Source organism: Protomyctophum bolini, assembly GCF_963924005.1.
Source record: "Protomyctophum bolini genome assembly, chromosome: 23".
NCBI lineage: Eukaryota > Metazoa > Chordata > Actinopteri > Myctophiformes > Myctophidae > Protomyctophum > Protomyctophum bolini.
The window spans coordinates 21,523,922-21,547,481 of record NC_137884.1 but is presented as its reverse complement, the minus strand read 5'-3'; the positions used below and the strand labels follow the sequence as shown (position 1 = coordinate 21,547,481).

Below are 23,560 nucleotides of genomic sequence, written 5' to 3'. Positions count from 1 at the left end.
TGAAGGTCACCGCGACAAGTTACTCCCCGAGAAGATGTATGATATAATGTTAACAGTTAATGGACTCATAAAGCTACACTCCCACATTGCCATCATCACTACATGGCATATATCTTACAATATTGACCCTTTAAGTTGGACTATGGTGTCACCAGTGTTGTTTTCGTCGACTAATACTATGACGAAAACATTTTGCCGACTACCTTTTTTCACTGACAAAAACGACATAAAAACTACAAAAACTAAACCAACTATGACTAAATATACTGACAATTCTGTCAACAAATAAAAACTAGAAGGGACTAGTGGACAAGAGATCCAGTAAGTAAGTCCTTTTACACTTGGTTGCATGCTGAAAGTAGCAGATCTACAAGCATGCAGTGTAAAAACATTCAGTCATTACGATGACATCAACGCCCACCAAAATACATTTTAGTCGACTAAATCAACTCTAGATTTAGTCGACTGGAACTAGACTAAACACTAAAACATTCCAGGTGACTAAAATGTGACTGAAACTAAATGAAAACTATTCGAGAGACTATGACTAAAACTAAAATGGAAATGTTCTGCCAAAAACAACACTGGGTGTCACTCGTGTCACCGTTTGCAGATAAGCAGCAGCAGCACAACTGCCACTCTTCACAAGCCTGCGGTTTATTGACTGCACATTTCTGCATACGGTTACCGACGCTGCCCTTGACCCAATGAGGGCATTCTGCTTTGTATTAGAGCTCATTGGAATTGGCTCCAAGAATTTCAATTGAGCACAAACTGTTTGGGGTGAAATGAGTGTCACAAAACAGCGCGCCATCATGCCAGGAGGCAGCAGGGATGTTCTGAAAACGACGAGAATAGAAAGAGTCTAATGATCTCACGATGGTTTTGTAATCCTGGATTCAGGATTCATTACAACGGTAAACGGTGCATTTATATAGCGCCGTTATCCAAGGCGCTTTACATAGATTCACCGATGGCGGAGGAAACCATGCAAAGGCACCAACCTGAACATCGGGAGCAAAAGGGGTTCGAGGTCTTGCTCAAGGACACTTCGACACTAACACTGTGGGAGCCCCGGGATCGAACCCATCGGTTCCGCTGAGCCACTGCCGCAACTATAGTGCAGTGAAAAACACGGTTTTACTCAAAGCACAGTCTCCCTCAGACAACCAACACTGGGAGAATGGGACCGTGTTATCCTGCCAATGGCCACAAGTATGCATACCTTTAGTTGACGAAATATCAATCACACATTCTTCTGCAAGACAAAATTCCAGCTGTCAGTACTGTTCAACGCTGAAAATGTCAGTGAAACTCGTGAAGCTCTTATGTAAATGTATTCCACGGTTTGCCTGTCTGTTTTCCGTTTTCTGTTTCTTGTGAGGACTGCGGATGAAAATTAGCAACTGTGCTATATATGACTTCCATTAATATGCATTGTCCTGTCCAAAAAATAATAATAATAATAAAAAGCTGAGACTGGGTGAGTGAGTAGTAAAATCCACTATGGATGAGCTCTGATTGAAAAGCAACTGACTTTTCATTCTTTTGACAAGAAGACAATTCCCAATTACACCTGCATGTCCGAGCAAGTGTCTCTTTCCACTGGGTCGCGTTTGGCACGTCAAGCGCTGCTGCAGGAGACAGCGGGGGCCAACTTCCCCGACGGAAAAACCTCTGCAGACCGAGCCGCCCTGTGACAACATGAGCAGCTGTTCACTCCAACAACGCGTTACGAAAACCATGTTGGAAAGCAGAGGGATATGCATGCATCGCCGCATGCCAAGCTAACAGGTCATTGGAATTGTCTTTACGGCATACAGTTATCTTTCTGATCCATGCATGCAAACAGGCCACCTTATTGTAGGTTGAGGAAAAACATATGGCATCTGCAGAGAGAGACTGAGAGAGGGAGAGAGAGCGCTGGAAAATCAAAGCAAGAGGCAGAGATCGGGAGAGAGAGAGAGAGAGAGAGAGAGAGGGAAAGAGATTGTTTTTGAGTGGTGCAACCACTCCAAGGAACAGCAATGTCCGTGTTCACCTATGTGGCCATGAGCACCAGTATATGACTATGAGTACCAGTAGGGGCGCTGTTGTGCCAGAAACAGAGAGAGAGAGATAGTATTAGTGCTGGACTGTTGACTGCTAATGAGAGAGAGAGGAGAGGAGGGGGAGGGGGGAGAGGGGAGTTGCACCACTCAGTTCACACGGGTGTGATTTCTTTAGAGCACTTGATGAACCTCTAAGTCTATTCTCATAGTGGGGAACCCCAGGGGGGGGAGCGGAGGTGATGACACGCCCCGAACTGCTCTTGTGTGCGTGGAGGGGAAGGGCTCCTGGTCGAACCGTTTGTTATACTTGGGAGTGTACGCAGGTTACAGACACGCTGCACGGTGTGTGCTGAAATGAGCACATAAACAGAGTGTGAGCTGGCGGATGGTGTACGACTCCCTGGGGGGGGGGGGGGGGGCTGCGCACTTCTTCACAGTCAGTCTCGTAGAGTCGTATGATATCAAACACACATGGGCACCTCTCCGAGGGCCTCGGAATCCACAAAACGTGTGTATGCGTGTGTGAGCGCCACTGGTGGGAAAAGGACTCGCAGGTTTTACTTACAATAAAAGTATCAATACTGCAATATAGACATACTCTTTTGCAAGTAAAAGTTTGGAATTGGAACAAAGATAATTGGCATCAAAATGTACTTAAAGTAGAAAGTGCTCATCATGCAGAGTGTCCCTCCCATGTTTCAAGTTTTCAAATGTATATATATTTTTGAAATGTTTATAGGGCTGTTACTGTATGTACGTATGTTTTGTAATAATAATCAAAACCTAGAAAGTAACTAGTAACTAAAGTTTCAAATAATTGTAGTGGAGTAAAGGTACAATTTATGTCGCTGAGATGTAGTGGAGTAGATTGTAATTAGGTACAAAAACCTCAAAATTGTACTCAAGTACAGTACTTAGGTAAATGTACCGAGTTGCGTTCCTCCACTGTTCATCATCTCCTGTGTGAGCGCTATCCATACATCAAGGCCTAACAGTTCGTTTCCTGAGCACGTATACACTAGGCCTCAACGCTACGTTAAACCAAAATAAGGTGGCCTTCGTGAAAACAAAGCTCTCCGGCCGCAGATCCTCCGACTCACTTAATGATTAATTCTTCTCCAAACATGGAAACGTGCCAGGCACTCAAACCGTGTCGAGTACAGGCAAGTGTTTTTTGAGTCCTCCCGACCACCTGCTTTCGCTGTATCACTTACCATTGATCACAAAGATCGACGGACGCGAGACACAGTATCAATAAACATTCGCTTTACTTGAACGCAGGCATTCCCCAAATCGGAAATCAAAAGGTTTCACTCCATTTATGCCGAGGGATCTCTTTCCACAAGTCCATCTCACACACACACACACACACACACACACACGCGCGCTGTTTACACGTTTCTCTCACGCTCCACCTCATGATGCCGTATCCATTTCTCGAAGGCCTATCTTTGGAACCACAACCGATTCAGAAATCAGCGGCGCTATAATAAGCTCTTCTCGAAGTCTGTGAAGTTATAGAACAGCAGGGATTCTGGCTAATTGCCTATAACTATCGCTCAACAGTAGAACAGAACACACAAACCAACAGATTCTATAGTGGATGCAGATCAGTTATCCTGACGATAACATTACATTGGGGTTGGGTTATAGGTTATATATGAGCGATGGTACAGTGATAAGGGACTGGCTGAGCACTTCTGCCTGATCAGCCAGCCGCAGAATGATGTAGGACAAGAGTCAACAACAACAACAACAACAGCTAACCACTCTCGACGGGAGACCACCATAAAAACATGAGTGCTTTACATCAAAACCATGGAGCACACACACACACACACACACACACAAACCCCCCCCCCCCCCCCAGCATTACTCCCTATTAAGTCTAAATACATATCAAACCGCAGTGCTGTGTGAAGTCAATGGGATGGAAAATGTCATTTGTCACAGCCAACATTTGGAGCGGTGAAGTGTAGGGAATGTGAATTTACGACTACGACTGTGCTTCTCTCTCTTCTGTGCCAACTTGCCAAGTGGTTGTAACACCATATGCAATGAGATGGCAAGAGATGAGCACTGCATTGCATATATGCATTATACATATGCCAATAACACATTAGATTAGACATGGAAGTATACTTATACAGTACATGTGATTTTAACTTATGAACTAATACAAATTATATACAGTCTTATAATAAATGCATTGTAAGTATGGTGTGTTTTTAATGCATTATATAGGGGTTTGAAATGTAAAAAGTGTTGACTTTTTTACTGTTGACACAGTTGTGTGATGGAATATATTAAGCCTTACTGCCTTAATGAATATCGTTCTTGTCCCATTGTAAACTGACCTTAAGCCAGTCTAATCCATCTGGGCACGGTGACACGGCCGTTTCCAAATAAACGAAGACACATCGGGAGGAGAGTCTCCAAATGAAAAGGGAACCTCCGGGGAGCCTGCAGTCACACAGTGAGAAATGAGAAAACACTGTTAATATCACTAAGGACATCTTCAGCACGCAGGACAGTAATTAATCACTCACATGCTGTCATTTTCGGGACCCCCTCTCCACCTGTGTCTGGAGTCTGGACTATACGCCGAGCTAAATCAAATTAGGGACCCTGGGAGGCTGCGAGCTGTGTTGAAACACATGCATACCACACAACTCCCATGCGAGAAGAAGAACCTCTTCATAACAAACGGCATGATAAGAGTTTGGGAGAGTTGGAGAACTTGGAGCGTTAACCTCCATGCTGTACCGTGTCTGAGCCCCACTGCTCCCTGACAACTTTCTCCCATTCGTAATCAATGGCTCCAGGCCTGTTATGCCACAGCACATCCATTTGGTGGGCTGAGAGATAGTTATGCACAATGAATTATACCATTTGGCCTGCGATAATGGCAACATTGTATTGCTGTAAGCTTCAGGAAAGGAATAATACAAGTGAACTGGCAATTTCAGCTGTCGTGAGTCAACCAAATGTGCCCATGAAAAAAAAACTCCCCCATCAGGTGATAAGAAGCGGCCTGCTCACTCCTCATGCATTGAAGCATGAGCTCAGCTCGGGGCTCTCCCCAGGTTGGCAGAGGGAGAGTATAGCGCCCACCCGCCCAGGATTACAGCTTATAGGCATTGGCACCGGGTGAAAAAATGGGTTAAATTTAGGAGAAAAGAAAAATATCTGCAATGGTCCAGGTGAGGGGTGAGCATTCATTGCCTTTGTTAAATACAATAACGATGAAGTGTGAACAAGTGTGATTTTTTTTTACCCAACCCGCTAGCCCTTTTATTTAATTGATTTATTATGTGGTCCTCTCCTCTCGATTTGTCGAGAGACCTGGTTGTGGTTTTTGAAAGCCCCGATGCCCCACTCATGCTGTGTGATTGGCCGTCTGATGCAATCCCGTTATCCCATTCCCTGACAAACGCATCCCATTACCATCCATCTCACCCCGCTACAGTCTCCCCATTGGCACCATCGCTCTTCTCTCTTCTCAAGGGCCGGGCCATTTTCCATGCTACATTAGCCTGTCAGAAGTACAGGGGCGAAGGGAGTATGTACGGTATGACACCAGTCCAGCCAACAAAGCTCCTTCTAGAAACCGGTGGTGAAATGCAACTGTTCTAAATGCTACAGTATGAGGATGCACACATTTTGACCTGAGATCAGATTCTGAAAATGTCTTCTACATCCCGAACAGTTTTCTGAAAAAGCTATGTTTCTATGTCAGTGGTTCTTTGATTTTTCAAAAATAGCAGACCTACTGTACAAGCTCGTAGCGCGCCGGTGTTAATTATGTCAAAAAATGTTCGCCATTTTCAAACTGTGATACGACGGTCTGGTCGGTGGAGTGTGTATCACGATGACCTCACCCCGTGTCATGGCTGCAGCTCATGAATCAACTCAACATTCTGGATATGCAGCTGGTGTTCTTGAGTCACACCCTTCATTCTATCATTCACCAGAGATTAGCCTAATAATAAGCTAAATAATGTTTCTTAGTGGGGGGCCCACTGTATTTATATCGGTCTTGTGTCATCATTTAGTGGCCTAAACAAACATTAAAGTCCATAGACTTGGCTCGCAGATGATTTACCTCATACTGTAGCCGGTAAGTGCTCTAAAAAAAAAAAATCCATAGACTTGGCTTCCACATGATGTCATCTTGGAGGGGCTAGGCCGCTAGCGCCCCTCAAAAAAAAGTAGTACTTGTCTTTTCTACTGTACCATAAGCCCCAGCCCCACTTTGAACGCCAACATATTCTTCCAATGGAATTTCAAAGGGAGGAATTTGGCCCATATGGGCTGTTACTGACGGTTGCCAGTGGAATGTTTTTAATGGAGTGACCGGACTGTGTCCTGATACAGGAGATATGGAGCCTGAAATATTTCCTCAGAAATGGTGGAAAATGCACAAGTTGAACCACAAGTCATCTGACTGGCAGACAGGAGATAATCCATCGAGTCTATATGGGCGGTTTTCATCACGGCAGTGTGCTCAATGATCATTGATAATGTACAGTGCAGGCTCAATTGGGCGTATGCGTCAAAGCGCAACGTGTACTTGGCATATATTGTGAAGTTTCACTACATCAGTCTCTTTCTGCCACAACAGTGACAACTGAGGCGTGTAAGTGTTCTTAGTTGCAGGGGAAGTACCGGTATATATAGATATATATAAGCTATATCAGCTGAATTAGATAACGTATTTCACTCAATGTGGAAAGCAACACACTTAACAAGATGTAGTGGGCTATAGCAGATCCTAAAGAGCCACACACACAAGTTAAGACAATAAAATATACTGTAGATGGGATGTAGGCTATTTCACTCAATGTGGAAACAAAATACGCTGCATGATTTACCCGTACTACCAGACAAGAGCCACACACGAATTAACCCATTTTGACCTGAGATCAGATTCTAAAAATGTCTTCTACATCCTGACAGTTTTCTGAAAAAGCTATGTTTCTATGTCAGTCGTTCTTCGATTTTTCAAAAATAGCAGACCTACAAGCTCTTAGCTTTAGCTTGTAGATCTGCTATTTTTCAATAGCTAAAGCATAACATAATGCTAACACCAAAAGGGGTTCCCGCCCCAAAAGTTTTTTTCAACCAAGGTTCATGTTTTAGGTTGATATTAAGATGATATAAAGATGAGTATTATTATGTATTATGCCAAATGTAAAAACAATTTTTAAGAAAATTTAAATACCGGTAGGTACATTTTGTACATAAGACAAAATAGTACATGACATAACATGTTCTTTTATCTTTTCTAAAAAGTGTTTTGTTAGAGCACCTGCTTGATTCTAGAAATGTTGCCAACCTTAAAATGGTGCATTTATATAGCGCCTTTATCCAAGGCGATTTACATAGACATTCACCCATTCACACACACACATTCATGCACCGATGGCGGCGGAAACCATGCAAGGCATCAACCAGCACATCAGGAGCAATTAGGGGTTCAGTGTCTTGCTCAAGGACACTTCGACACCAACTCTGGGGTTGCCCGGGTTCGAACTGGCAACCATCCGGCCACTCTGCCCCTGAGCCACTGCCTCCCCTTATACGGTGTCCAGCTTTGAGCGTTAGTGTAAACACAAACATTGAAGACAAAAGTGTGTAAACACAAACGTTGAAGACAAAAGTGAGGACGCAAATTGTGCTTGGCCAGAATGAGATGATGTATATGATGATAAGAACGCCCCTCAGTTCACACAGATGTTATTTTTTACTTCAGTTCAGAAACCTGTATCATGGATGATACAGAAAACAGAAATGTCGCAGTTTATCACACGCTGTCACGTCTAGCCTACAAATTCCTCCCAGAACAGCAAACAAAAAGGGTACTTTTAAGTGCAACTCTTAATAAGAGAAGCTACCAGAATATTTGGTAACACTGCCACCTAGTGATGAGTTTCTACGTTATACTGTATATACCTACTGTATTGTGTTGAGTCGTTGTTAGTACTAATTTCAGAGTTGATCTTGCAGTAGTCTCCAGGATGCACAGAATCTTCCTCCATCTCAAGAGGCACTACAAAAAGTACAAACACAACAAACAAAACACCCACACTGCTGTGTCATCATCATCATTATGAGATGCAAAGAACATGGCAATATAAAGTAAACACTCGACAATAACTTATTCCTGGTGAAGGCAGACAGCTCTTTTTCGTGGGTTTAATTGTCTCAAATTGTCTCTAAATCCTCCTTAAATAAGTCCTTTAGAATGGTGGTTCCCAAAGTGCGGGGACCCCCAGGGGTCCTTGAGGGAGTTCCAGGGGGTCCCCACGTAAATATGGTTAGGAACCAATTTGTACACTCTCAGAGTTAAATTAACATTGATTTTACTATATAAATTGGGGTCCCAGAGATTAAAAAATGCCAAAAAAAAAAAAAGGTCCAACTGGGGGTGCTTGAAATGAAAATGGTTGAGAATCACTGCTAGAACCGTAATAAAAACCTTCTCTTATGGAGGGGTCCCTGGCATATCTTTTCAAATAGGGGTTTGCGGGCTAATACATGTTGTTGGTTTAGGGGTCCTTGACATGAAAAGGTTTGAGAACCACTGCTTTAGAAGACTCCCCACCTTCAAAACCGCACTGAAAACCCACCTGTTCAGAATAGCATTCCCGAGCTGATGTGTTTTTAACCTGTTACATGTACTGTTCTTATTGGTTTTACTCTTATTTTACTTGTTTTCTAATAAAGTTGTCTTTTCTCATGTCGTCCCCCCCCCCTCCCCCCCGGCCACCACACATGTAAAGCGTCTTTGGGTATTAGAAAAGCGCTATATAAGTGCCAGGTATTATTATTATCATCTTCACGCAACTCTCCTTGGTTTGTCTATGCTCTCTGTTGAACAAACTGCTCGGTTTGTCGTCTAGATTTGCTGCAGCCAGAGGCAGAGACTGGAAAGACTGATAAATAAAAAGGTTTGCTCCATTATGGATATTCTTAAAAAGAGAATTGCTTTTGCCTATAAGAGACTGGATGGGATGGCAAAATGTCCTTCAAAGCTCTCAGCCAAACCTGCAATGTACAGTATACAAGCTATTCTGTCTTCAGCCACATAGGGGTGCTCTCTCAACATGGAATAAGCAGCAGCCCGTATGTATTTTGCATTTGGAACGTTTTCACTGTATTGTGCATTATGTGCAATAATAATCCTATTAATGCAAGTATTGTATTCACCTCCACAAAAACTCCAACAATCCTGTGCAATATATATATATAGGCCTAATCAAAATAATCACAAATACGTTTCAAAACTGCTCTCAAAGGGCACCTACGGATGGCTGCAATTCGAAACTGGCCTCTGTAAAAGCTGAATTTTTATCTGGATTGTACTATGTTTTTGTATGGACGTGGTGTTGGGTGCCTGCACATATGCACACATGGCATCAACGCATGGTGTTGTGTGCAGGCGCCCTACACTCTGTCTTTGTACTATGGATTGTACTATGTTTTTGTATGGACGTGGTGTTGGGTGCCTGCACATATGCACACATGGCATCAACGCATGGTGTTGTGTGCAGGCGCCCTACACTCTGTCTTTCGTTTTCTTTTCTTTTATCCCCCTGTTCCCCTCACTGTATATATATTTTTTTCCCTTTTCGCTTCCTATATGATGAATTCCTGTTCTGTTCTTTAACTACATAGAAGTGTCTATTTGTTTGTCTCTAAATGTTTTGATGAATTGAACAATGTGGACCCTGTTGTAAACAAGTGTAAGGCTTAATTGGGTCGTCCACTCACAGTTAACAGTCTTTGTATTGAGTTTGTGCTTGAAATGTACTGTAATTCTGCAAACTGTTAATAAAGATTTCAATCAATCAATCAATGCCAAGAGGCCAAAATAGCTCTGGTCCATATAGCCCTAATGCCCTTTCCTGCCAGGATTTAGAGCTATGGACCAGAGCTAAGATATAGGTGTGTAAAGTATATGTTTTGGTTAAAAGGTTAAATCACTATATTCTAATACTATTCTAATATCATTGCTATAGTTTTTGTTCAGTAACAGTAACAACTTTAGTTTTTTTCAACCAAGGTTCATGTTTTAGGTTGTTATTTAATAGAGAAAGTAAAAGATGAGTGTTTCTTTCTTTCGTTTTAGCGATTTTAGCTATTTTGACAGGGGGGCAGGGGCATTCGAACATGGTCCTATATATATTTTACAATTTTTATAGCGATTTATTTTGTTGTTATAATGATAATTTGAAATATTTGCCTTGTATAGGTTGTCAGTGGTAGGCTACCCCAGTTTGTTATGCTAATTTGCTAATATGCTAATCCAACCTGAAAATGCATTTTATGTTTAATTAAAAGCTGGAGAGACAAGACATAATGGAGACTCCTGAACAAACACTCTCTAGCAATGAGTAGGCCTACTAACACAACGTAGAGCTTTTTAACACTTATTTTAACCAAAGAAAATAATTTACCCTAATTACCTTCTAAGATGATGTGGCCTCCCTGGCTTTTGCTCCCGAGTCCTGCTGCTGCATTGTTCTTGTTGATTTGTCTGTCTGCTCTTTGTAGAAGTTCATCCCTCGTTGTGTCCGTTTGTAAACAATTCTGTAAATGTCTCAGATAAGAGTTGACACACTTTGGAGTTAATTGGGAGCAGTGCACCTGCTGTGGTGTGTGTGTGTGTGTGTGTGTGTGTGTGTGTGTGTGGTATAGTTGTTTAACGGCTTTGTTTCCATGTTTAATGATGACTGTGAATAAATGTTCGAGTAGTTTGGTTAGCTGTGTGTTTTGTCCATTGTTCAGCAGCTGTAGCTGATATGAAACACACGCATGTTTGTCAGAGTTGTGTAAAACGTGCCGTTGAAAGATTCTGTAGTCAGTGTGTCGCTGCATGCCATCCAAACCCAAGATCACCAAACTTTTCACTGAGGAACTCCTCCTTGTGCTGTATATGTTAACCCTTTACTGCCACCTGGTGGAAGAAACACTTCCATTTGAACCCCAGCATCTAAAACTGTAGGGCAGTTGCTTTCAACCCTTTTCATATCAAGGTCCATTATTATAGTGCCACCAGGAGGCCACAATCAATGCTTGATTATTATATGTTGGATCATGGTAAATTCAGAGGTTGAACGTTGGGTACCATAAGGCAATGTGACATGTCAGGGGCCATTGACCCTAAGGATCATACAAAACCTTGAATGATTACTATTGCAATTTATTTTGGGTCAAATCTTAGATTGACTGACATATTACTCAACCTCGAATATTCAAGGTTACAGCTTGAGGCCTTCAGCCCACATTTGGTAAACTAGACCTGTTAGCTCACAACGACGTTGTGAGCTTGATAAGTAAAAATGTGTCTTGAGTGAAAGTACAACAGTATTATTTGGCATTAAAATGTACTTGTTCTAAATGGTAAATGGTGCATTTATATAGTGCCTTTATCCAAGGCGCTTTACATAGATGCATTACATTCTCCCATTCACACACACATTCATAAACGGATGATGGCAGAAACCATGCAGGGCACCAATCAGCACATCAGGAGCAATTAGGGGTTCAGTGTCTTGCTCAAGGACACTTCGACGCCAACTCTGGGGGAGCCCGGGTTCCAACTGGCAACCTTGCAGTTACTATCCAGCCACTCTACCCCTGAGCCACCGCCGCCACCCACAAAATAGGGTCGTGTGTGTCTCATAAATATCCAAAAATACAAATTACTCAAGTAAAGTACAGATACTACATTCTACTCGGGAAAATGTACTTCATTACTGTCGTGTCCACTACTGACCTCCCAGTCCACTACTGGGAGGCGAACCTGGGTTCCCCATTCCACAGGCACGTACGTTACCGGTCGACTAAAGAGCCATGGCCCAATGGGCGAGTAGCAACACAGCACTGTATAGCCTAATTTTAACTGGTATTAAGACTTAAAAGGACCCCTGGCTAATAAGACAAATATGCCTTAAAACATTATAGTTCTACAACTAAAATAAAAAAAATAAAAAAACACCTTCAATATTTTATTTCTTTCATGAATAAATAATCTTTCACTTATAGGAACTGTTCTGGCGCAAGTTGATGATGTCTATTATGTCCATATGGTCTTCATGGAATGCATATGCTAATAAAAAAACAACGTAATACTTCATAAGGATAACATGAGCATCAAAGCAATATTTTAATGGGCAAGTATAATGTGTTAATGGTATATATTTGTCTCATTAGCCAGGGATCCTTTTAAGACTTTACACTGCTGAAATTAAAATCTGCTTCAGCTGTAGTTTATACTATAGACAAAACAAAGCTATATGGCTCATATAGCTCTGGGCATTTACTGTACACACTCAATGCATCATCAGCTCATTCACGATCTCCATATTATCCCCCAGGCCAGCTAGTCAACCAACCAACCAACCAAAGCCTGAGACATTACATTAATGACATGAGCTGTTCGGATCTTCGGGAGGCGCGAGAGCCATGCTGCCATGTGGCTCACCGCCTGTGAGAAATGATGCCCATCAGCCAACACCTCTGGCTCACAGGGGGTTGTCTTACACGGTATAAATTAGGCCTTTCAGAACCCATCTGCATCTACTGTCAGCGATGGCGGGAACACGGGCTGCTATATGCCATCACGCTCCTGTTTGGCTGATGCTGTTGAGACTGACGTTGCTGCGTAATAGTGTTGCTTTTGACAGCAGATATTGAATTTGTTCGTATTTTGAGTAAAATAACGGTAGTGGGTCGCACACACCCAAGACTTTGTTTTAGTGTTTAGAAATTGTTGTAGTGTTAGTCTAGTTTTAGTCGACCAAACATCATACGATTCTTATTCAACTAAATCTACATACAGTTGATTTTGTCGAGGAAAATGTGTTTTGCACTCTGAAAATCTACAAGATCTGCTACGTACGTTCAGGGTGTAACCGAGCATATAATAACTTGTATTTTAGTTCTACTGGATCTCTCCACTATAGTTCTTCCCTAACATTTTAGTCTAGTATTTATTTGCTGACGAAATTGTCAGCATATTTAGTCTTAGGGCCGATTAATACTCCTATTTTAGAGCCGAATAAAAGTCGGTTCGGCTCTGTAGAGCCTACAATTTGACGTCATTTGAGGTTCGGGGGGGCGGGTACCGTCCTAAAGTCGGCTCTTCGGTGCTACTGAAATTTTCTGACGAGCCGAAATCATTTCGGCACTACAGCGCCGAAACAGCTGTAAAATAGGAGTATGAATCGGCCCTAATTTTATCGTAGCTTAGTTTTTATTTGGTTTTCGTCAGTGAAATATACGTCATACATTTCAGGGGTGTCTAATTCTCAAATCACAAAGCTGAGAGACCTTTGTGATGGGCAAATATTTAATGGCACCAACAGGGAATAGATGGGATCTAATAGCTATATGCAAAACAAAGGAAGGCATTCTGCACAGTGTGTCAGAGTAACATACTGCTTGTCACTGAAACAACATAGCAATATAGCATAATGGTAAATAGGCACTGCCCTAGTGTAGTGGTTAGAGCAGTTAGGCTCAAACCCTGCCTGGGGTCGACATCAGCAGGGACATGCAGTCGCAATGGGTTCCTAACGCCAAATCAAAATGCGTTCGGATCTGAGCCAAGTCTCCTGAGGAGGCGCGCCGTCTATAGCCTGTCCTGTCCTGGAGTATCCGGACATAAAAACGAATCCATCCACTGTGTTTACCGTAAATCACTTATATAATATATTAGCAGGGCTTCACATAAAAAAAATATAAAAAAGCACCCTTAAAGGGCCACTTCACCCCTTTTGCAACCATATTTTATTTGAATGATGTTTGGGGACAAGAAACACTTTCCTGTGGTTTTTATGTGGTTTTTTTTAATATATTTTAGTATTTCAAAGCGTCTGTGATGTCATGGACACTGGTCTCACTGCTGGATTACTACAATGTCCATAATGCTTTGCTGGGGGACGGCTGTCTTACTGAGACAACATGTAGGAAGGAAGTGAGACCAGTGTATGTCACTAAAAATATCTAAAAACAAGTATTAACCACATAAAACCCCCCCAGGAAAGTGTTTCTATCTTGTCTCCCAAACATCATTATAATAAGATCTGGTTTCAAAAGGGGCGAAGTGGCCCATTTAATAACTGCCCACAGAGCAGTCCCAAAGTCCCAACCGAGTTACATCCCAACACTTTGTCCTCAGGATGGCGCCAGATCTCTCTGAACGGCTCTGAACAGCTGCAGCAGGGCTTCGGTCCACACCTCCCTCTGGTGCTCGTTGCTGATGCGAGCCAGCGTCTGAGCGGCGTACACCATGGTCAACACCGTCCTCTCAAAGTCCCGCCCGTCCAGGGGCGCCGCCGCCGGCCGGCGGGCCTGCAGCGCGGCCGTCAGGCGCCTGATCTCGCTCAGCCTCTTGGGAAGGATGTCCTCGCAGATGACCTCCAGCTTCTCCACATTCCTGAGCGAAGCCAGCTCCTCATCTGGGATCAGCATGGGCCGGTGCTCGCCTTCTATCTGCAGGCCGGCCAGCAGGATCTGAGTGAGAGAGAAACAACGAACGCGTCCAATGAAAATGTTTCTCTGTTCCTGATCAACCAAAAAAACAAAAAAAAAAGTGTGCAAGTTCAAAACAGGTGCGCAAGTCCACGGACCCCTTTGAAGGCAAGTGCAGGAGGACCCAAAACGAACAAAGATAAAAGGGTCCCTTAAGTGAAATGTATTCGTACATCTGAAAAGAGTAACGTTTCGAGAACAAACGGTTCTTCAGACTAAATAGAATAAACAGAGACGGCGACCTCATGATTGTGGTGTGTCAAAACCTCAGAGAATATTACAAATCCATACAGTACACACAAATATATTGACCTCTCAGTACGCAAGCAAAAACATCAGGCCCAATTATAGCCATCATTCATTGGCAGCTGTAGAGGTGCAACTGAAATAAATGTAATTAGGTCCAGGATGTCCTATCATATTATGAAATAGGACAATAGGCTATCCAGCCCATGGAGAAGGCGAGATAGGAAATAATTTAGCATTCCTGCTAGTTCTTGGATCGTAGTGCGATGTGACGTGACGCCGTGTTCTCACTTCTGTTTCTCGGTAAACTTTCAACTTCAAGATGATTGACTGCAAGAGAGTAGGATTGACTTGGCTATAGGACAACCATATTGCTGGAGCCTGGGGTTGAAAATGAGTTCCTGAAACGATAATATTATCGCTGTGACCGAACTAACCTCAAAAAGCAGGTTGACATCCTCCACTGACGTCTGGAATGTGGGGTTGACCAACGAATGTGTCCCACGCTTTATCCAATAGGCCGATGGATACAACGCTACGAGGGAGAGAAAAGAGAAAAGGCATTTTAGAGAGCAGAGGAGATTCCTCGCATTCTAGCAAATTAGGCAGCACCTCTCCCCTGTGAGTCCTGCGTGTGGGTGGGCTGAACAAACACAGATGTATTACTATTAAAATACTATGCTAGGCTAGACTGAAATGTGGCCGCTGGGGTTCCAACGGTAATTGGGTTTCTCAACTATGCCATTTGTAGAAGCCTCGAGCCTGTGACATATATAGCTAATGGCCACAGTGTGGCGACAAGGGGTTGCACAGGGGTGAAATCAGCCCGCCTGGCAGACATAGTATGATAGTAGGGGCACCGAACGCCGGAAGCCACAGGTGACTTTCTGAAAGAATTTAGCAGTGTGGTGGTCCCCATATTTCTGGCAGAAGCCCTTCACAGCTGATTTCACCCTTCTGCCCAGGGCACAGTCACCTTAAGAATGTGCAGTTGCAGCTGTGCTAAGCATAGCGTGGTGTAATTTCAAAGTGTTAGGAGCACACACAGGTGACCAGTGTCAAATACCTCAAATTTGTACTTAAGTACAGTATACTTAAATGTACACCACTGGCTACTGTAAACAGCTGCTGCAGGCAGCCCTACCTTTCATCGGGGCTGCTAAGCAATAACATCATTTCACTGGTGGCTGGGGAGCATATGGCCACATATACTGTATGTCAACTTATTAGAGAGGTATATGTTATTTCCTTGGTATTTCTATCTAGGGATAGTTATATCCTTTAATTGGAATTTCTAGTGCAATAACACAAACACCTACAGTACCACCTACTGTATAAGAAAATCTTCATTAGCCACATGAATGAACCCTAGTGTCCCTATTCTGAGAATGTCAGAATAGGAAACATTTGGAGAGAATTGGCAAACATTCTATAAGGAAATAGCTGATTGTAGCGGGGCATGATAAGTATAGACCCCGGGGGACCCCGGTCAATGAATATAGAGGCTTTAAATTTAAGTGGTTAAAATAATTATAGAAAGTGACTAATTGCTTTTTAGTGATTAAGTAAATTATAGGCTGTAGCCTACAAGAAATGTCCAACCTTCGCTTAGTCCAAGACATTCCATTTGAACATTCAGCAAAATACGTATCTTCAAAGTTAAGTGTCCTTAAGAGGTTTTATCGAAAGGAATGATTCATGTATTTGCTAACCCGACTCTTTCATTAATTAAACCTCGACGGTCAACAGAGATTCCCACTGGGAGCCGAATGTGTTGGACGTGTCACGTTCAAGCGAAGGGTTGCGTCCTAAAAAGGCAAAGTAGTTGAAGTAGCCAAATTGGTAGTCTGAGCAGTCTCTGAAGTGTTGTTGAACACAAACAAACTATTTTAATAATGCTTCCGATTCCACCAAGCAGAAAGGTCACAGAACATGGAATGCATTTATTCCAACTCAATGACTGTATAAAGTTGAGTGTATTTTGTGCAAAACTAATGCTTGGAATGGATTCAGAATCATGAAAACCCTACTTAAAGCAAAAGCAAAATTTGACATTTTTGCCTGCCATAGGATGTTAATGGTAGGGTCACAAGAAACCCCTATAAAGAAAATTGCCCAATACGTTCAGCCGGTCAGCAAGTGGATTCATGTATGTATGTACTGTATATAGACAATATTTTAGGCCAATGAAAAAGACTATAATACCAAATTTCCCACCCGTCCACCTCGGCTGCCGGACTATCATGCATGGAGAACGACATGGAGTTTCAATGGCACAAGCCCTGCAAATTGATATAGAGCTGTATAACCTGCACGGGACATTACATTACTGTAAGCCGGTCGGTCCTCTCACCCTAATCCCATTCAAGCACTGGCGATATGCAACTGTTTGCAGGTCTTATCTCGCGAGTCAAGATTTATGGTCCTCGCTGAGTGAGTGCCTCCAGATTGCATGATCGGCAGCTCTGGAATGTATTCCGAATACCCGCATAAGAAACCACAGCTGTACTGCTGGCGCGTGATCGACGTGAAAAAAAACTCTCAGGGCATTGTGTTTTTCTTTAAAAACAGTGAGTGCCCCCCATGGCACGCTGTGTCGACGGTACAGTAGAGTATGTTGACGGCGGCCTTGAATGCTATCAACCCTTAATCAGCAGTAGGTTTACTCCTCAAGACTATGCAATGGAGCAAGTAGGAGTCTACTGGCTGCGAATAGGAAACACACAGAAGTGAAATGACTGCCGCTGAAGCGAAAACATCGGGAAACAACTTGTTTTATGTTTACTGGCTGGTTAAGACTGAGGTTAGGTTTCTGGTTTAAGGCCTTCAGTTTTTTTGTACCATATACATAACAATTGTATACATAGGAACAACAAATGTTTGCTTTCGCCATCTTTGTTGAAGAAGAGCCTAGGCAATTATGTTTTAGTTTATTTTATGCCTGTGTTAATTTTTGGCTGCCAACAACAACGTCTCCGCTCCAGTAGAGGCTATACTGTCTCCATTACTGGTTGATAATAATTATTTCATCTCAGATGTGTCAGAATTAATCATTCCAGTGGATGCATTCTGTGGCAATCATTTAGTCATGATTCATATGTGCGGAGGAGTTTCAAATAAACTTTGTCTCAACACCAAATGTACAGTGTAAACATAACTGTAAGGGTTTATTGATATGTTGGTTGTGTATGTGTGTATATAATATATATATATATATATATATATATATATATTGTAGAGAGGAAAGTCTGGAGCTCTCTGGTGGAGCTGTTGCCCCCGCGACCCGACTACGGATAAGTGGTTGAATAAATGGATGGATGGATGGATGGATATTGGTAGTATGAGGCACTCATAGTTTGGGATTCTTTGGGGGTATTTTGGTACATCTGTTTAACCAAGGAAGACTCAAATATTTCGATTTATAAACACTTCTGCATAGTGTTTTATGGGGTCTGTCTGTAGCAGTGCAGTATTTTAGCTGCCAAGGTTTCCTATCATGAGCTTGGCGTCACGTTCTCTACTACAGTAGTGCCAAGGGAATGGTATGTATTTGGGCTATGCCCAAACCCAGTAATAACCGTATATCACTTATGAGGTGTCAACGCATTGATTTGAATCTGTCATATCCCCGACAGGCGCCTGCTTTGTATTTGTAATTGAGGAACCGTAGAAACAATATTTTAAATGTATTTCGCTAACTACAGTATATAACTATTACACAATTTAAAAACGACAAAGTATAGGGCTTAAGTGGTTAAGACAGAGGAGGACACGCTGTGTACTATACGTATAGGATTATGGTAAAAAAAAAGAAATGCACTTGCATTCACAGCATTTATTTAATGCAAGCTTCAGTTCTGTATTCACTGTTTTAACAGCATAACCAGTAACCACCAAACAACAACAATAACATAAACAGCGGCCCGGGCCGCTGGCGCAGCGATTCCCCTCATTTTGGTCTTCCTAAACAAGTAATGTTTTGAATGGGCTCCCTGGTGTCATTATATACACAGGCAGGGGGCTTGTGTAATCTCGGTAAAATGCCTGCACAGAGCGGGGGGACCAAGAGCAATCCATTAATTAGCTGCGGTGAATGCTAGTCGTTGGCTTGAGGGATGTCTCGATGAGGGAAAAGAGGGGTCAAACTACTTCTCCAGAGTGACGCACATGGGCATAACACCCTCGTTCCCCCACAATTTGGCTCAAAAACAGGTACGAAATTGATTGTACTACAGTACACTACAGTATGCTGCCACTGAAATGTGGAATGACCTACCAAAAGACACACAGGATCTCGACTAAGTCGACTCCCTACCTAAACTCATCAAAATACAAGTGAACATTGATATCCCCCCTCCCCAACTTTCTCTGTAGGCTAAATATACCGTTTGATTCTACTGAGCTATATTCCAATATGTTTTGTAGACAAATTGCACTTCTGTTTATTAGCCCCCTTATTGTTTCCGTGACGTTTTTATTGTCTGTATTATATGTATTACCATCGATGAATTGGCTTGTTGTGTTATAATAGATAGGACAAAAACAATAATGTCCGTAACACAGGTATATTTCTAAGCTAAAGCTTCACTTGTTTATCGCTTTGTTCTTTTTGGCATAAGCTTTGACTGTACTACCTGTACCGTTAATAATCGTGTTACCGGTATATAAAGTCAATCAGTCAATCAAAAGAAAAGGCCACAATTGGCGCTTGCGGCCGCTCAGACCCGCGGCAATATTAAGACAGGAAAACAGAAAGTCTCGTCTTCCCTTCAAACTTTCCCTTGAAGGCATTCAATAAGGTTTTGAGAAATTAATCAAAGCTTCATAACGGCGTCTAGACATTTCCCCCAACACTACCAAACTGAGAAGCTGTATAAATCTCACAATGTCAGGCGAATGTCTTAATAATGACGGAAGAACAGTGCAGCGCGCCAACTCAAGGACAGGTGTTTTTGCCAGACAGCTGCAAGAAAAACACTCGTTATCTCTCAATCAAGATGAGAGTATCCCCCTCGTCCCCGACGAGGGGGGGGGGGGGGGTGAATGAAGGTCCATAATGAGCCACAGGTTCGGTTAGGTTCCACCGTAATCCACGGTGTGGAACTGTCTTTTAATTGTGTTCAAAAGGACGGGTCAAGGTCTGACCCCGTGGAATTGTCACCGCGTTGACAATTTGATCCATTGTCCCATTAGGACGTAGGCTGTCGACTTCACAATCTGATTAGATTCATCTTCCCTGACTGTACAGGACGGCTGTACAGGCAAGCGCCGTGGCAAGGGCAATGATTCACACCTGATTTAAATCTCATTTACAATCAAGAACCAGCCAGTTAGTTTTGATGATGCCAATATTTCTCGACTTCAAAAACAAGGGCATGCACGTCGCACACACGCACAAACGTACAGTATGCGCACACACACACACACACACACACACACACACACACACACACACACACACACACACGCACACGCACACACACAGACATGCGTGCGCACACGTAGGCTACACACACGTAACCAATTGGACACTCTGTCCTCAATAAACTGGTCGGATATCCAAAAGTGACCCAGAATGCGGCCTATATATATCAGGAACACACCTCCTGCCAGCCAGACGCACATCAGAATGGACGACACCATCCCTTACTGACCAGACCTATATACTTACTCCCACCTGTGCAAAGCAGGCGTCACAGCAGATTAAGGATCATGTTCTTTGATTTCTCCAGCGGCTTCAACACAAATAGCCTGCGCCACTTCGCTGGCTCGGATAAAGCTCTCATGTCTGACAGAATAATTGTTATTTTTGATCAATGCTTGGCTGTTATCTCTTCTATGATATGGACGTCAATATACAGCATGAAAGTGTGGGCAAAATCGTTTTCAACAACAACAACATATTCTTTAGTGACAAAAGGTATCCTTCCTTCAAGTTGTACTGCTTGTCAAAGTGTAAATTGCAGACTTGAAAAGAAAAGAATTCAAGGCACTCCGTCTTTGGAAAAATGTAATTGTGTAATGTAATGTAATGTTTATTTGATGCTCAGCCGTGTTCATCATCAAATAAACTATTACATTTTTCACCAAAGATGGAGTGCCTTGGATTATTTTCTTTTCAAGTCTGCAATGTACACTTTGACAAGCAGTACAACTTGGAGGAAGGATAACTTTTGTCTATATGGTTTTACCTGTATCACCAAAGAGCACCCATCTAAGAGCCACTAACAGATCCCTGCAGTGCTTCCATTCCTCTATTTCTAAACTATTCTTTAGTTCTGGGTCTGAGAGTCTAATTGCCATCAAATGTTGGTCCAGAAAAAAAATTACTGGACCTTGATATGGAAAGGGTTGAAAACCACACTTCCAAGGAACTCTGAGATTGTTTCTCCTGGCGGCCGCCACGACTTTCAACAAGTCTCCCCCTCATGTACAGAACACCACCACATGTTGTACGCCCTGTTGTTTTGCACATTGATGACAGTATCTTTATGCTTTTTGTTTTATTTGTATTCCATTTTCAGTACAACGTACGGTGCCTTTCATCCTACAGTATGTTCACTACTGTGAATTCTGCTCCTGTAATGACTGCAATTCTCCTCCGGATACATATTTTTCTATCTCTGACACTGACGCACGCACGCACGTGTAACGTGGTTAATAGTGCTTCCACTTGCCCAGGCATTATATTGTATTGTGTTTTGTGACTTTAAGAGTTCAGGCGGTTGACGTAACCTATGACCTATAACCTAATGACGTAACCTACCGCACTTCCTATTTCATACTGGCTTTGGAAGCGGTAGGTTGTGTTTATTTTGCTCTGCAGATTATTTTATTATTTTATGTACCCAAAGTTGTAAAGACACATACTGTGTTCTCATGGCACTGCATCTGCTTTATTTCCAGCAACTGATATTGTGGAAAACGTATATACAAGTCAGAGCAGAGCAGTGATTGCCTCGTTGTCTTTTGTACAGAATAAATCTACTCACTGCTGAGATCCTGGTCTATGGTGCTTCCTACGTATAACACAACGCAAGATCACGTCTGTTACACACGCACACGCACGCACCTTTTGCAGAGCAGTGAGCACTATACAACGTGCCTATCCTCTTAATGCGTCATGCATGCACAGTGATTTAGCATTGTATCTATTGGAAATCACCCTTCAAATCCCTTTAGCTCAAATCCCCTTTTCCTGCCACAGGTTTATCACCATGTGACTAATCCAGAAATTTAAATCATTGCTTTTTTGGGGTTGTGCAAATCCCTGTGTCTTATTCTTTGAGCCAGGCGAGGAATGCAGGTTACCAAGGGACCCAAATGTGTTTGTCAAGAGAATTTCAGCCGGAGAATTTCAGCCGGAGAATTTCAGCCTGCACTGCTGCTGCCGCCGCTAAATCTAGAACATATGAGGACACCATAGAAGAACTGGATCCAATATACTGTAGTTGTTTTTAGCAGGGAAATAAAAGTGCATACCAACCATTTAAAGCTGCACTCTGTGAAACGTGGGCTGGAATTTGTACCACTGAGCCAATAGGGAGTACCAAAATATCGTTGAGGGGTCGTCAACATATGTGTCACGTGGTAGCGGCCGCCATACTTTTTGGGATTGTCTGGTTTGTTTACATTGAGCGACTATCCGCCGGTGTGCTTGTATACGCTCTTTCTTTAAACTGACATCTCACAATGGTGCAGACTTGCCCAGTACATAAGTGCCACAGCAGGTCACATCGAGGGAATGAGAGCTAGAAAACGGAATTACATTTTCAGCTTTCCAGCATGGAGACAGCATCAAGGAACCCAGATTGACGGGTTTACAAAGAGACATAGAATGGCTTGGATCCCGGCTGTACGGCGCACGGGCGCAGAGACATAACGTTCAACAAAGTATCTAAGCACCAAGCCATGTTTGTTCACAACATTTTCCTTGTCCTTGTAAGGTATGTCGAGCCCGGCGTTCTTTCTGTCCATCCTGGTGTTGGTTCAATAGGTTGTCGCCAAGAACGAGCTCAATATTTACAAAAACAGACCACCGTCACTCTATTCTGAGTCATGTGGGCTAGAGTTTAAAACATACCACCGTCACTCTATTCTGAGTGATGTGGGCTAGAGTTTAAAACAGACCACCGTCACTCTATTCTGAGTCATGTGGGCTAGAATTTAAATGTCACAAACAGGGCGCCGCTAGCTTTTCAGACGCCACCCCCCTCTTGGTGACGTGCATTTGTCTTCCGCCATTGTTTCCGAAAAACGTGTCCAATCTGCAAGGACCTTTAACCCTGCATGGTACGTGTCCCCATGTTGGGGAAGCCAGAAGGTGCAATGCTCTATAGTTTGTAAAAACGTGTACTAAAAATTTGAAAATACGCAGCAGTGTGCAGACACCTTTAATTTGGTTAAACACTGTGTGAAATACATACCAGTATACTATACTACAGTATCTATGAGGGCAGGCACGCGCACACACACACACACACACACACACACACACACAAACACGCGCACGCCACACGACACGCACCTACAAATGTCATGAAAGCATAGTAGCCTATACGTTTGAGTCTTATTATTATGAATTCATATTTTAAAGCACAAGTTGAGGTACGTGTGCAAGATTCTAAGGATAAAACAGGCCTATACTGGTCTGCAAGTTAAAAACAAACATTTGTATCCATAGGATTGTAAAAGTTACATACTGGTACATTATATTATTA

The 23,560-nt window shown here is 42.7% G+C and overlaps 1 protein-coding gene across 1 annotated transcript in view; it reads right to left on the bottom strand.

Moving 5' to 3' along the window:
- Positions 1–13,392: 13,392 nt before the first annotated feature.
- fam180a (family with sequence similarity 180 member A) overlaps positions 13,393–23,560 on the bottom strand; it is an 11,339-nt gene continuing 1,171 nt past the window's right edge. The window contains exons 2-3 of the mRNA XM_080757609.1: positions 15,278–15,375; positions 13,393–14,576 (exon numbers count right to left, since the gene is read on the bottom strand). Of these exons, the coding sequence (XP_080613735.1) occupies positions 14,238–14,576; positions 15,278–15,375 (437 nt within the window). The 3' untranslated portion in view covers positions 13,393–14,237. The remainder of the gene's footprint in view (positions 14,577–15,277; positions 15,376–23,560) is intronic.